This window comes from Cydia fagiglandana, chromosome 20 (genome assembly GCF_963556715.1).
Source record: "Cydia fagiglandana chromosome 20, ilCydFagi1.1, whole genome shotgun sequence".
Lineage (NCBI taxonomy): Eukaryota > Metazoa > Arthropoda > Insecta > Lepidoptera > Tortricidae > Cydia > Cydia fagiglandana.
This window is the reverse complement of record NC_085951.1, coordinates 11,013,242-11,029,701: the sequence shown is the minus strand read 5'-3', so window position 1 is coordinate 11,029,701 and position 16,460 is coordinate 11,013,242. Positions and strand designations below refer to the sequence as shown.

The 16,460-nt window shown below is 39.2% G+C and overlaps 2 protein-coding genes across 2 annotated transcripts; both read left to right on the top strand.

Annotated features, from left to right (window-relative positions):
- Positions 1-82: 82 nt before the first annotated feature.
- LOC134674641 (uncharacterized) lies at positions 83-11,321 on the top strand. The gene is made up of 12 exons (XM_063532762.1): positions 83-230; positions 1,848-2,089; positions 3,934-4,102; positions 4,314-4,510; positions 5,215-5,353; positions 5,798-5,928; positions 6,468-6,717; positions 7,110-7,553; positions 8,190-8,320; positions 9,468-9,609; positions 10,400-10,533; positions 11,159-11,321. The coding sequence occupies exons 1-12, from the start codon at positions 140-142 to the stop codon at positions 11,291-11,293; spliced, it is 2,205 nt and encodes a 734-aa protein (XP_063388832.1). The 5' UTR covers positions 83-139; the 3' UTR covers positions 11,294-11,321.
- A 1,383-nt stretch (positions 11,322-12,704) lies between these two features.
- LOC134674942 (protein windbeutel) lies at positions 12,705-15,673 on the top strand. The gene is made up of 2 exons (XM_063533100.1): positions 12,705-13,383; positions 13,678-15,673. Exons 1-2 carry the CDS (start codon positions 12,838-12,840, stop codon positions 13,882-13,884), a joined length of 753 nt encoding a protein of 250 aa, XP_063389170.1. The 5' UTR covers positions 12,705-12,837; the 3' UTR covers positions 13,885-15,673.
- Positions 15,674-16,460: the final 787 nt, after the last annotated feature.

Below are 16,460 nucleotides of genomic sequence, written 5' to 3'. Positions count from 1 at the left end.
TCAAAACCAATAATATTTTACTTGCTATACTTGATCGAAAACTATAAAATGCGCAATCTCATTTTCAGACGAGAAATTTCACAACAATTTTATATCTTGACACTGCATAAAATGTTAGTTTAATAGTAACTTTTTCATAATGTTAAGTCTTTGCAAAATAGTATTTTTATTATATTTTTCAAGTATATTAGCAGAATTTTCACACCCAGGAAGTCTATCTGTCCGTAAACGTATGTAACTAAGTATTTACATTAATTTTATATTGTAACTTTAATCAAAAGCTTAGCTCCAGTAAAACTCAACTTTTAATGAAATTATAAATAAATTACTTATATCATATCACTGTCAACGTTATTTTTTGCTGTTCATTTATGAAAAATGTGTCAATGTTTTATGTATGCTGCAATTGTAAAAGATAGAACCACAGTTTAATAAACCCCTGACTTAATGTCACGAAAATAATCAATTTTAAACACAGAAATTGTACACTAAAAAAGTAAAACACCCGATTTCAATATATTCAAATGGTTTCTCGTAAGACCTGTACAATCACGAGCAATTCCCTATGAGTTCACATACTTACCACAGTATCAGAAACTCAGTTTAAAAGTTTTAAAACGTCATTCCAAATTGGGATTTTAATTTATAACCACAGGATTACAGTAAGGTACTTATATAGTGAGCGGTGGTGGCAGAGTGGATATGACGTCCGACTTTCAATCCGGAGGTCGCAGGTTCAAATGGCTCGTACCAATGAGTTTTTCGAAACTTATGTACGAAATATCATTTGATATTTACCACTAGCTTTTCGGTGAAGGAAAACATCGTGAGGAAACCTGCATACATCTGCGAAGAAATTCAAAGATGTGAAGTCCCCAACCCGCATAGCTTGGGGACTATAGCCCAAGCCTTCTCGCGCATGAGAGGAGGCCTGTGCCCAGCAGTGGGACGTATATAGGCTGAAAGTATTACAGTGAGCACGTAAAAGGGGAAAACTTCACGGCTCGCTCGTTATCACACTTCATTAGTTTCATTACACTTTACACTTCGGACCTTTCACCAAATATGCTTCAGTGAAATTAATAATAGGTTACATCGACAATGAGCTCCACCACATACTTGGTTATCTATTGACTGATAAAGTTATAATATTACCTTTAATAAAGTGTTAACAACGGTAAGAGCTAGTTTAATGGAACTTTTCTACTAATATAGATATTCGGCGGACGACATTCGGATGATTGCGGGTCACGTCTGGATGAGATTACGAGTAGCTCAGCTGCCTAGCCAAGGTGACGATCGCTTGCGCTTCGCCATCGAATCGCTTTGTCTCTCTATCACTCTTCCATATTAGTGTGACAGTGACATAGTTGCGTTTCGTTAAGGGGCCCACTAATTACCAGTCCGCCGGACGATATCTGCCTGTCAGTTAGAAGCAAAATTTGACAGCTCCGAACAACTGACAGGCTGATATCGTCCGGCGAACTGGTAATCTGTGTGGCCCCATTCGGAGCGTTAGCGATTGGCATGTTGTCTACGGGGCCAGGGCTATAACCGCGAAAATCGAAGTTCGCATCAAATTGCATTTTTCTTTGTCACTCTTATTACGCCTTCATTCGAGTGAATGAGAAAGTTCCCCGCAATTTGCGAATATCGGTTTTTGCGGTAGCCCCTCAGGACCGCTACAAAAAGCGCTAGGGACAAGTGGCGTACTCGAAAGAAGGCTTCTGCTTAGCAGTTCTCGACAGCAGAATTTATGATTTTAAGCTGATTCCTTACAGCAATAAAAATAGCTTTTATCGCTTGTAAATGTCCTCTCTTTCCAATATAAAAAAAATAATTCACAGTTAACCGCCAGCTAATTGCAAGAAAACGACAGAACACTCTAGACCTATGTCAAATGTTTAACGTTGAAACCGATAAGGTGCAAAATGAACTTCTGGGTCACAATCGAGTTAAAAGAGCGGCTCCGGCGGTGGATCCCGCAGACAGAATAGAAAACATCGTCGACAAACTATATGATGAACCAGAGGATGGGCAAAAGGTCGAGTACAGAAAGAAAAATCGAACTACTACAGCTAAGCCCGAGGTACAGTACTTACAATCCTTAAATCGATAACGTCCACTATATTGGATATCCCAAGAAAAAAAATCTCACTAGATATAATAGACTTACATGTTCTGATAATTTGGCTAGCCAGAATAATCTCAAGAAAAAATTATAAAGGGTCACATGTATAAAGAAATTTCACACGGGGCACCCCCTTAAGGTCTTCGCACATTACAACAACTCAACGGCGACTCGATTCTATGCCAAATATTGAAATTTAAGCCCTATGTCAGAATTTCTAGGTTTAATTTCAAAAAATATATTAAAGTAGTGTACGTCGTGTGGTCTACGCGTCGTACACTAAAGGTCAACTCCGACACGTTTGCCACGCATTGACCACACGTCGTCCCCGCAACGACTATGCGTTTGCGACTGACGCGTGACGGGTAACCATTTGGCGGCCTAATTCGTTGACACCGCGTTGTCCACTCGTTGACAACGCATTGCCCACTAGTGACCATTGGGTGGATCAACTAGTTGACTACTCATCAAGAGTGTGAGTAGAGGTGCTGCCGAAGTGGCGTGGAGTTGATATAGTGTGCGAAGACCTTAAATCTGTTTACATGGTTCTTGAGTTCTAGTTAATGTTAAAATGATAATTTTATTTATTATTTGTATGTCTTTCCATATCTCGGGACCATGGGGTCCCGGACCTTTGGGGGGCATGCGTGGGGCCGAAGCCAACAGCGCAGAGGCCCTTTAAGACAAATTAATCTAAAGGCAAGGGATACACGTGGCGGATACCATCCCCGAACGCACAATGTGATACATCCGGAGATAGTCCCCGCCAGGTGCAATAATTGCAGTGCAGCACCTTTGTGCTGCGATGGGAACTAAGGCCATAGGCTATAGATTTGAACGTTGGATGGACTGGATATCGGGCTATGGGAGAGACTAGCGGACACCTGCCGTGACAATCATTCTCAAAATTGTATAAGACAGGTGGTGACTCGCCAACTCATTGAGTGGGCCCCGCAATGGCCGCACGCACAGTGCGACAACAGGGCAACACTTTGGAGTGGCTGTGAGGTTGTCGAGAGGTGAAGTCTGCGGTAGCCAGATCCCGGTAATCCGTTCAGCAGGCCGCCGGCGTTATGACATTTTACACTTCCAACCTGGAGCATAGGTCCCGCTCTTGCGACTCCACTCTGGCCGGCCAATCAAGGCAAGCACAGAGGCGAGGGCCAGATGACAGGGCCCTCTGGAATAGGGGTCCGCGGTGTCGCTACTCACCGTCAGCTCGCCACAAGCTGCCCCCGCGGGGTTATTTATTATATTATTATTTAATCTGTTACTCTGAAGCTCAAAGACGGACTGAAACTCTATATACATAATTCGTCGGGTGACAAGCAAAAGTCACTAAGTACTATCAAAAAATTAAAGTAACAATGCACTTTATTACATTTGTAACACGGTTTATTGTCCAATAATATCAATGGTGTTAGTTAGTGACTTTTGCTTGTCACCCGCCGATATATGCTTGGTGTATATATGGTACCGGTAATTTATTTCGCTTAGGTACATTTGTATTGAGGTGTGTTGATATATATTATGCTGATTTAAGTAAATCATCACTACTATCAAGTTGTAGCATTAAAATGAGATGATATATTTATAAAAATGTCGGAGCATAATTACCCAATGGAGAGTAAAGTAGGCACATTTTAAGGCCTGGTCTTATTAGGTGATTCCAGTGAGAAATCCTTGTAAGTATGTTTGTAGGATCGGCAACGATTGTGGGACTCCACTGGACTGGATTGCAAGCGCCCATAGGCTGTGGTGACTGCTTAAAATCAGGCGGGTTAAAAATCACTTTCTTTTAGGCAGAAAAATCTGGAAGAAGGTTCGATTTCGCTCCAGCCGTTTTGGATGTCAATATTATGGAGGAAAAAGCTAGCAAAGTGACGCTAGATGGAAAAACAGTTCCGGTACCATGGCACAAGTATTGGAAACACGGCATCATCCCGTATTTCATCGACTCTAACACATACGGTAATCAACGCAGACTAAATTCGCATAAACATAGGGTTAGGAAAAGAATTGAATTACCGTAGATGACAGCATCTACGGCAATTCAATTCTTCTACGTCTTTAACTAATAATGTTCCATCGTCAATACAGTTAATAACCATTAGTAAAACTGATTGCAATAACATTAACTGCTGTTAGTTCACAGCGATATTACTAAAATATCGTTCTACAGATACGTTCCTAGCTGAAAAAATAACGAAAGCTTTCGACAACTTCGAGCAAAGTACCTGCATACGTTTACAACGACTGAGAGAGAGGCCTACGGATAAAGCATCTTTACAAAACGTCCAATGGCTCTACATCACCAACCCTTCCGGCACTCGGCAATGTGTACATAGTAACGAGATGAAAACTATATCAGGAGTTCAGGTACTCTGGAATTTTTAAGGCATTTATGGAACTTTTCAAATCAGTACTTTTCAAATCTCGCTTTTATCACCGCACCTCTTATCTTGCCAAAACAGTAAAGGTTATTCCCTCTTCTTAGATACATTACATTGGCACATCAAAAATACTCGCTTAGAGCATCTCACTCGTTTCTTTATTTCTTATTCTTCTCCTGAAGTATTTCTTTTGGGCTACGACATGAGGTTCTTCAAGAAGCGGGTATTCAGGGTTCTGAAGGGTCGGTAGCGCATAAATGAGTCCTCCTCTGATGTTGCTTAAGTCTATGATGGGCAACGGTGACCGCTTCTCATCAGGCAGCTCGTTTGCTGACTATCATGAAAAAAAATGTAACGATCACTGCACACACATTACTCCTTTTTCCAGCATAGCGGGAAAATCTTATGTAATCTATGTTATGTAAATGTGTGTGCTTGAGTCATGTTATCAGCCATTCATTTTTATATCTTGATTTTGCCAGTCGCTTGCTTGGACTTTACAGAGATGTGTGTCTATCTTTTCAAACCACCTATATCAGGGGTTATATACCGACCCAATAATAGCATGCGTTAATTATTGATTCATGACTTGATTTGTGACCGATAAGTATTTACTTAAGCTCTTCATTCTTTTAGCAAATGTCCTCATTCCAAAACAGTTTTTGGATTTAACAGATGATTATGTTTCAGTGGGTAGTATTCGGCTACGACTGTATGTCAGAAGGTCAGATCATGCACGAAGTCATGCACATCCTGGGTTTCTCTCACGAGCACGTGCGTGAGGACCGTGATCAATATCTCACTGTCATGTGGGACAATATTAAACCAGGTAAGTTTCTTGATCATTTAAGTTTGTAGGTATATATATTAGGCCCAGCATCCCGAATGTCAATAATAATTAGATTGTTTCCATTGCCACTTTTCCCAACAGTGTAGAGTTGGTTGCACCAAAGCGTCTGTCGTCGTTAAAGCGTTCGCTAATAAAATGCATTAAAGTTTCATAGTTATCTGCTGAGTGATATTGATCAGTCCGTTAAAATTGTGGTTGGTGCAACCGGCCATTAGTCTGTAAATCTATTGCTGACCATTCTGGATTAATATACTGCATGGTGGCTACTGGGGAATGGTATTATACATTACACACTTAATGACTCATCTTTCAAAATACTTATGGGTATGCACTTATATCAATTAAACGGTATAATCTTTTAAATGCAACGGCATAAGCCTTTTTACTCGTATGTTATATTTGTCATACTGGTTGAATGTCCAGGCTACAAGAAATTCTTCGAGATACAGCGCCGTCCTGCGATACTATCTTCTCTTCCCTACGACTACGAGAGTGTTCTACATTACCCGCCAAGAGCATTCTCCAAAAATGGCAAATTCACCCTTGTCGCCGAGGTTAGTTACAAGAGAATTCATCATATCTGAGGCGGTTGGTAAAGAAGTAGCTCGGTTATTTACGAGTAGAGGATAGCCGAGTTTATATGTATTTTTCAATTTTATTAACTTCACCCTTTTTTAGGGTGACATTTCAAAAATCACAATCGAATATATATGTCAGTCTTTCGCTTCGAAACTGGAGCGCATTTTTGAAGTGCCGCATGTGGAAAGTATATATCCCTTAACCTGGTTAAGGGTTAACCAAGAAAATAAGCTTCATGCAGCCAATCCTTCGACCAATTCTTAGCTTACCGTAATAACTTCTTACCAACCACCTCGGTTAAACGGTAGAACTATTAGGTGTCTCTAGCGACAACAATAAGGCTGGCTCCTTCTTTGTTCGGAGGCCGAATCTAGCACTGTAAAGGAGTAATACCGTCAGTATTCATGGGAAATTGTGGGACCATACCGAAATCGGATAATATTATTTTTCTATTTTCTTATGGGTTAACATTCCGTAAAATTTGTTAAACTTAACTCTGCGCTATATGTTTTAGAATGGAATCGACTTTGGTCAACGCGTGGGACTAAGTGAGATAGACATAGAAAAGGTATCAATGATCTTTGGCGGCGAGTGCATAGAGCGAAACAGGCACTACTTGGAAACCACCTGCCCCACAGTCATCGCCTCGAGACTACAGAAGCAGACAAAGAAAGCGACACAGGAAGATATTGAGAATTATTTCCGTGACAGATTATGGCCGTACGGAATAGTTAACTATAAACTCAAAGACCGGATTGAGTTCTGTAAGTTTGCTTTGCTTGTTTTATCTCCTCTGGGTGAAAAACTTTAATTCTGCCCTCCTAAGCTAAAAAGCGGTATTTGCATTAAACTTTCATTGAAAATACGTCCTTTTAGCTTAGGATTGAACATTGTCAATTATATAGATAGAACTCATATATCAACTAATAAACTTGAATTTCATAACAGGAAGCCAGTTATAGACCTCCTGCGTAGACGCATTTAACCATGCAGCCCATACTTAATGAGATTGCGTCGCTTCATTGCTCGTACGAAGCAAAGTTCTCCTTTTCTACTAAACTAAATAAACTTAAGAATAAAACTAAATTCAATCTAGAACCCTAAATAAATCTAAAATCATACACACAAATCATAAACATGAGTTGTTTAATTACAGCTATTGAAGAAAGACAAAACATCGAAGAAGTAATAAAACATATCGAAAAGGAAACCTGTATTGAATTCAGAGATTTTTCAAAAGACGACGACGACGATGATACAACCACAGCAAATAATGACGTGATCGAGGCCGATGACGGCAATCAAATACCAATGAAGAACGAAGACGCTAAAGTACTGAATCATGAAGCAAACAGATTGTATAAGAGCTCAGCCTCGGTAGAATCAAAGGAATCGGATTCATCAAATTCATCAGAATCATCCATCTCAGTAGAGTTCGATAAACTCTCAGAAAACCAATCTCACAATAATACAGTCTTACAGGATGATGGTGGTAGTATGTGGACTAATATGACGAGAAAAAATGCTATTAACAATAATGTAGAGCCAGTTAATGACAATACATCTAGAAAGGACTCTTCTAAACAAAACATTGAGTCAGGTAAGAAACAGAAAGAAAACACAAAGTTTGAGACTATATGACTAGATCGATGCAGGAAAGTTATTAACTCTCCCACAAAAAAGGGTTAAACTTGTCATCGAACACTTTCAATTATCTTGCTGCTGTAAAACGGACAGGAAACAACTTATATATTTCTCTTTCCCTCTTAGCAGAAATAAAAATAAATAAATAAAAATTATTTATTTTCAGACAATTACAGTCCATAGTTGTTAGTACTAACTTACAGGCTATGTTACGTTACAGTACAAATACACTAAGTTACATAAATGAAGAAAGTGTCCTGAAAAAGGATAGTGATTAATCCTTCAAATGAATTGTCTGTGATACTTAAAATGAAGGTATTATATGTGTTAAAAAGGACAAACAAATTAAAACTAGAGCAAGCGCGAACTCTCCGTTTCATCTTGGGCATTATACGAGTATGCTTTCGTATGACCGGCTTGTCCCCTCTACAGGACGCTTTTCTTAACCGATTTCCGAGTAATTCTGTGAGCAGGTTCAATAATGACATGGATCTTTTGTCGGACCATATTTGTAAATTAAAAACTAATGGCGCAGCAAAGGGGCTTCACGAAATCTGTATCTCACTACTTAATAAGGGCGTATATGTTTCAGAAAGCAAACGTATCCGTAGAGCCGCGCCTCCATCGCCAGCGCGACGGCACGCCGACGACCTGTTGGTGCTGACCCGCTCACCGGAGCCGGGCTGTCGGTGCCCGGACCCTGGCCGCGCCAGCGCAAAAAAGGTAAGGCAATCTTCACATTGGATGCTGATCCCCTTCAATGTTCGAGCGGAACATCGCTTTACACTAGCATAATGCTGTCTTGCTTTAATTAGCCATCATCGCCATTGTGGGCGACTATGAGGTGGCCAACCTTAAGCGTCCAGACGCGTTAAAATAGTCATCTACTTACGCCATTGCCAAACTGGGGCAAACTGCCGAATCCGACACAAGAGCAGCCGACGCAACGGAGCCACGCCGTTTTGTCGTCTAAATAGTGTTTAGTTTTAAGTTTATAAAATACATATGTATGTTAGTCTGTAAGGTATTTGTAATATGGGCCTTGATGCCTGAATTAAATTTCTAAATAAAAATAAATAAATAAATTGCCGGAGTGACGCGCGGATTCCGTGTTAGTTTGTAAAAAGTGTAAGGCCGGAGCGAGCGAGCGAGAAAAGAGTAAACGAGCTATGCTAGGCACCAGTCCAAACAAATAATATCTGTGGCCTATTTTATAAAGCTACAAGTTACAATTTACAAGCGGAAGTCTCTTTCTAACCCTGTGTGTTAGAACGAGACTTCCGCACAAGTTACAATTTACAAGCGGAAGTCTCTTTCTAACCCTGTGTGTTAGAACGAGACTTCCGCTTGTAAATTGTAACTTGTAGCTTTATAAAATAGGCCACTGGTATGCGTATTACATTTACAAGAGATGGTGGAGAAGTCGGGATGACGCCAGGAAGTATCAATTAAGTATGAATCTAATAAAATAATAATAACCGAACGGTTCTGATTCTAAAGAATAGCATTCTACATGGTGTGATGATATCAGCTGAACGACTAAATATGCAGTGGATGAAATTAGCATCGAGACAAGCAGAGAGATCGAGTGTTCATTCACATGCCTGGACCAACATAATTCGGACGACCAAACTCCTCGCTAACTGACCCTATACCGAATAGAATCAGGGGTTACTTTGCGGAAATCCATATTAATTAAAACCAAAATATTACTTTGCTAATCTACGAAAAGAAAGAAAAAAAGAAGAAAAAAAAGAAGAAAGAAAAAAAGAAGAATAAGGAGGGGGAGGAGGAGGAGGGAGGAGGAAGAAGTCTTTTCACGGATTAGCAAAGTATATTTTGGTTTTAATTGACCCTATACCTTTCGCAGGAGCTGGTGATCACGGCGGACTGCTTCAACTCCGTCAACGACCTGCTGCACGTGTTCGTGCACGTGCTCGGTCTGGACCATCAGCACAACTCGCACGACCGAGACGACTTCCTCGCTATCAACTGGGGTAACATGTCTAAGAGTGAGTTTCTTGGGCTACGTTAAATGCAAGTAGATTTAATTTTTGGCGGCCTGAATATCAATGTCATATCTAAATAATATGCTGAGTGAGATATGTTACCTACTTTTAATTAATAACTTTGTTGTTTTTTATATGCTAAACCAATTTTTTTTTATCAATGAGACATGTCGGCTCCGTTGCGCCTCTACATTACAGAGTTTCAATACAAAATTTTGTTAAAAGCTCCACTATTCCCGCGTTGTTATGCCATGGATACGGACGATACGGTACTGACGGAGCTAGGAGATGATGATGAATCTTGTGCTGTGTGTCAACTCTATCAATACTTGGAGCAGCTCTCAGTTGAGATACAGTCGATAGTTCTCATTTATGAGTGACCCATTCTGTACCTATTCACAGTGACAATAGCACAGAATAAATAATAGTACTATCGTACAGAAAGGAAACTTCCTACAAAACCGAAGTTTGACAGCGGTTCAGGGTGAATCTTGCTATCCCTTTCTAATATATGGCACTATCCCTTTCGGCTATTTAGGGTTGTCAAAATTCAAGTGATTATCGTATCTGTGGTCGTGCACGAAAAAGGAAGTCAAGTAGTGCCAACCCCAATAATTGCTCGGAGCAATGCTGAGCCGAGCGGAGCCGAGTTTGGCCGATCTCACGAGTTTCGCACCCCTGACAATAGTATGAGGTCTCTAGCGACTTTCATATTGATTGTCACTGTGACAAGGTACGAAATGGGTCATAAATTAATACTTTCAACCTTACTAACACAACTTAAACTCCGCAGCTTTAGAAACGGAAATGCAGACCAAGCTTCCGCCGGCAGCGTCTGTTGGCTTCGCCTACGACTACCAGAGCGTCATGCATTATCCCTGGCTAGATATCACTAATGGTTTCACCAGTATCATGTATCCTATATGGGTGAGAATACTAACCTACTTATTCTTTTGCACTAAACCAAGTCATGAGCATGAACGCTTTAACAAGTATGTAGTAAGATGCTTAGCTGTAAAATTTCCTTGTAGCGTTGAAGCAGAATCAAATAACGTTTCCAATAAGCAGCAGGTATTTTAGATGAGTCTGTCTATGTAAACCAAACCATACCAAAGTGATCGCACTTGGTATTTTTTGGAAGGAACGAATATATTGAACACGTTTTAAAAGTTAGCAGATGGTTGTGCTACGATAGACTAAGAAAAACTTTCGGCGCTGGTGCCAATTAAAGGATGACACAACATATTAAACGCTGACTTAGGCCCAAAGGCGCGTAAATGTACACGAAAGCTTTTTCAACGCGCGTTATAAAAGCGCTTGACTCCGTCTACACGCTAAACTCGATTTAACGACCAACGCTTAAAGCCGAAAATCCAGCAACGCTTGATAAAAAGCGCCACCGCCATCGTACCAATTGCGCCAAATCAACGTCACGCAGCAGAGATCTATCAAACTTCCCATACAATAAAATTTAGCGAACGTTTTACTAAAACGGACGGTTTGAAAACTTTCAGCGCTGGTGCGCAACACGTTTAGTACTTTTTTTTTTCAGAACGACGGCTGGGCTATGGGTCACTGGCAAGGCCTGAGCTCTATCGATGTACAGAAACTGAACCTGCTGTACTTCAGGCAGTGCCAAGCGAGGAAGAAAGCCATGGCTGACTTAATAAATAAAAAGAAACATTGATAACGTTCAAGAGAATATAGTGAGAGTTTGAGAGTTGAGACTTGTTTAATTTATTTATTTACCGTGTTTCTTATATACGGAAAAATGGCGTTCCCGGTGTTCGGCGCCTCTAGAGTTAGATCAACAAAAGTCTGCTGAGATTTTGAAAGACCACGCAGTGCTTGTTATTTTACTTATTTTAAACGTCAAACTTCTATGAAATTATGACGTATAAATGCTATCAAAATCGCTGCAGACTTTTCTTGGTCTAACTCAATTGGAAGACATGCGTAGAGCTGAATCCTACGCCACAGAATAAGTAATAGTATTATCATACCTACGCTTAGAGGCCTTTTCAACTATTTGATTACTGATGCTTGCCTGAGTTATGGGTATAGTAGTGCACCCCTGCATAACTACTAGGGGTGCGAAACTTCTGACTTCGGGCAAACTCTGGTCCGTTCGGCTCAGCATTATTTGCTCAGAGCAATTATTCTGTGGCTCTACATACCTAGTGGACTCTACGTGTTGCTCGCTACATAACTACCTATACAATTAAATCCCCCCCCCCCATCCAGATCACCGGTGTTTGTCCTTGGAAAAGCATTATTTTGTACGTGTCAGATTTTATCTCAATCGGTTCAGTAATTTGACTGTAAAAAGGAAAGTTCCGTCCGTATTTAGGGTAGTAATATATTTACTTACCATTAAACGTGCTGAATGGGTGTTTGCCACCATTTCAAATAATAATAATAGCTGGTTTCGTATATGTACCAACTCGCGACTGCTGTGTTGCACCTGATCACCAAAAACCTGCTGGATATTAATGCAATCAGCTATTTACTTACCTACTTACATAAATACTTCCTTTTCACAAGTCCTCGAAGGCTGCATGTTTTGATTTGTTGTAGAATATTTAAAAAATATACCAATAATTTACAATTTTTTTTAAATCAGACGGCTTGTCAAATTGAAACCATATTGTGGTATTTTTGTAAATGAGAACAGCACGTAAACCGTAAACAATATCTACCGGCATTTACGTTGACCAATCCCAAAAAAACACGGCCATGTGTCAAAAGAAATTTCACAAATTTCAAGTAAATAGTCCGTTCTACGCATTGTAATTAACGAAATAATTTAAAAAATTTACATCCTTCATCTAAAATACCATAAATATAAAATAATACGTAAAGTATTATTATATTTAGATAAATTGTTCAATATAAAGCAAAATATTTTTAGGCAAATAGTAGTATATATACCTAAGTAAAATAGGAGTAGAAATAGCGTGAAACGAAATAAAATTTATGATTTTTGGTCAAACGATTTGACCAATAGAAATAAGATATAACAAATGACACTGCCGCTATGATTGGTTGTTATTTTTTTAAATGAGTGCATATAAAACAAACTGCTGTCATTGTCAATAAATTCATGCTAATAGGTTGACTGACCGATACTATTCCTTGTATTTGAAGAATCAACTTTATACAGTATTCATCTATCCACGTCGCAAACTATTACTTTTACAACTACAGCCTATTCCCTAATCGACATTGACGATGCAGTGGTACCTGGTTGCCTTATGCCTCGTGTTTGTCCTGCCACCAGCGTACTCTAATTCTCTCAGCGGTACGGTGGAATTAAACGATTACACCTTTGATAAGATCCTTAAAAGGTTTGATGCTACGCTGGTAAAGTTTGATGTGGCGTTCCCCTATGGCGACAAGCACGACGCCTACACCGCACTGGCAAAGGACGCGAAGGAAGAGGACGATTTGCTGATCGCCGAAGTGGGAGTGAAGGATTACGGAGACAGGGATAACGAAGCATTGGCGAAGAAGTACGGCGCTACAAAGGACAATTTCCCGGTAGTGAAGCTATTTATAAAGGGGAAGAAGGAGCCGATCACTTACAACCCGGAGAAAGAGTTTACAAGCGATGAGCTTCGTCGTTTCGTGCGGGAACACACCGGGGTGCACCTGAGCCTGCCGGGCTGCGTGCGGAGCCTTGATAAGCTGGCCGTCAAGTTCATGAAGGCTGACAGTGAAGACAGGAAGAAAATTCTCAATGATGGTGAAGATACCTTCAAAAAATTGCCTAGCAAGGTAAGTTACAATCATCAATAGAAGTTTCTAGATTATTTCTTGACAATTGTTAAAAATACTTTTGAAATTTGAATAACCCTTTGTTTGGCGAACTTCTGCAGCAGGAATGTATTTTTTAAATGTATGTAGGTAATTGACAAAAAATGAAAATTGCATCAAATCTAAAAATAAATAATGTGTGCTACTTGTATGGAAAATGAAATAGTAAATGTTCTGGAGGTTTCCAGCAAATTTTGTACCATCAACTAAAATGCATTATCATGCAATAAATAAAATATTTTCTATAATTTTCAGCAAGCTAACTCCGGAAAGATCTACAAGACAATCATGGAGAAGATCATTGAGAAAGGTGACGGGTTTGTCAAGACTGAACACGAGAGAATCACCAAGCTGCTCAACGGGAAACTGTCGGAAGAGAAAAAGAAGGAGATGGGACAGAGAATCAACATCCTTCAGACGTTCCAGTTGCATGAGACCAAAGAGGAAAAAGAAGAGCTGTGATTTTATTAATCTTTAGCTTACACGCAAATGGGCGTTTTCAGAAATAAATATTAAAAACCTGATTCTTTCACATCTGGACTTTCTTGGGCTCATTCTACTCAGAATCGACAGCATTCTCCATCCCACCATAAAAAAAGATGTCCCAAAATGTCCATTCCATTACGTCACGTTTTAGTATGAAAAAAATTTTCACTTGTATGTGCGTGACATAGTGGAATGTACAATTTTCATACAAATTTTTGGGATATTTTATTTTATCATCAGAATTGAATATGCTAGTGATTCCGAGTTGAAAGAACCCAAAAACACTGGGATCTGTGAGAATCGGGTTTTCGATATTTATTTCTGAAAACGCCCAAATTCCTACTAATATAAATTATTCCCTCTTTATACAAATAAGATATGGAGTAATGGAACAATCTAGTATTACTTTATACAGGTGTCATTTTAAATGATTTTATGTGTGTTTTTTGCACTACCAAGACATTCCAAATTCAAAGTAATATATTGCACAATATATTTAGGTATAGGTATATGTAATTTTATTTCCTATATCAACTAGGTAAGTTGAAACTATGTAAAGCCATAAATGGGTTTCACACCTGATCTTGCTAGTTAGATATTGTCATTTAAAAACTAAACTCTTAAGATAGACAGTGTCACAAAACTTTGACATTGTTATGCTAGCCCAATGGGTGAACTTTTTAAAATGGGCCAGTGGCAACTAGCATAAGGTAGGTATAAGTTAATGTAGCACCAAACTTGCATTATACATTTTAACTGATTGGGCCTACCTTAAACCCTCTAATTAGCCTAATTCATTATTTAGGGGCAAAAATACAAAAAAGCCAGTGTGTATCAGATTTAATCATCTTTCAGAAGTTTAATATGTCTTGAATACTTTCAAATTGCATAGAACTCTTTTGTTATACAGTAGGTACTTGGTAATCTGACTCCTGAAATTTTCACCTATACCATATTGTTGGGACTGCTGGATTATTGGATTTGTATGGAAAATAAAAGCATATTTAAAAAAAAAATTCTACATATCATCATAAGCAACTGCTCTGTAATCAGGTGTTTGATTGTGTCACCTGAGTCACTGATTGCTGTAATACCGAACGCCTACTGTATTTAAGTAAGTTTATGTCACTATTCTCTTACTGAAGAACTAAAATAGCCCTGACTCCTTTATGACTCATCATTACAGCTAAAATACTCAGCTTCATATCTGACATTTCACGGGTAAAAGTAAATGCAGTGCAACTCGACGTCCAACTGCCTAATAAGGTACCTTTACTCGAGGAACGTCACATATTTAACCTTTTGAACGCCAAGAACACCTAAAGGTGTCTTACTAGCCGTGCTCACCGCGCCAAGAACTATAGGTGTTATGGCGGACGCTGTCAGTCATTCACACTTAAGAGTAGGGTTTACATTAGCTCGCTTGCGCCCAGGATCTTGGCGTTTGAATAATGTTTGTGTTTATTGTTTATGACATAAAGCGTTCAAAAGGTTAATACATGTATCACATATGATTACCAGAATATGAGCATTGGATTAAATCATACACGTGTTTTGTAACGTGGAAATAATTGCCTCCTTTTTACGGTTCGCCGGTCATAAAACCTGGCTATTGTTTATCCAGTCAGTCGAGTTTCACAATAGGCCGAATTGAACTGTTATTGCTCGGCATTGTACTTGTTTGTGTACTTGCAATCTTGCTTGTATCATTTTAATTTTGCACAACGTGTGATGAATGTATGAAATACATTAGTGTGTAAAATTTTATGATTTTTATTCTCCCGTCCCAAGTAGTCCCTTCTACATCTTATTGGGATTAGTTTAGTTTCCTCAAGGATGGTACGAGCCGGGATTCGAACCCACGAAATTCGGTTTGATATTCAGGGCAGGCGCTAAGCCTAACTTTTTACTACTCTGGATATATGAGAGTAGTAAAAAGTTAGGCTTAGCGCCTGCCTAATTTATTATTCCCTAGCAAATCAGTAAATTTTAGAATTTCACACCAACTTGGCACACCTAATTTAAAAGGGTGTATGAATTCGGGTAACTCAAAATGTTGGCTAATGCCGAAAATAACCCATAATTCGATCATTTTTGGAATTACCCGTATTCACTTCATTGATTAAATAAAAAACGTTCTTCACGAATTACATTTATTTTTACGATATTGAATAACACGTAAAAACACCTTTAGAAGTTCCGTCACAAAATTAAATCAACCACGAGAAAAAGACGCCAACGGAATGTAAAAGCAAACATTTTTGATTACTAGAACTCCTATTTTTTTTAATCCTTTGATTGTCACTGCCACGTGGTGGATCACGAGGTACAAATACAAACCCCAATAATAATTAAAATAATTTTATATTATTCGAGTCAGGTTCGGCGTGTGACATTAACACATTCAGGGCCAAGAAACCGACTGTCGGGTACACTGTCCGAAGCGATTACCCGCTCCATACGGCGAAACCGTACCTACGCGCTACGAGCGTAACCCGGAGCACTTAGTGACAATGAATGTGTTAAAAGGGTTAAAACATTCAAATCCAATT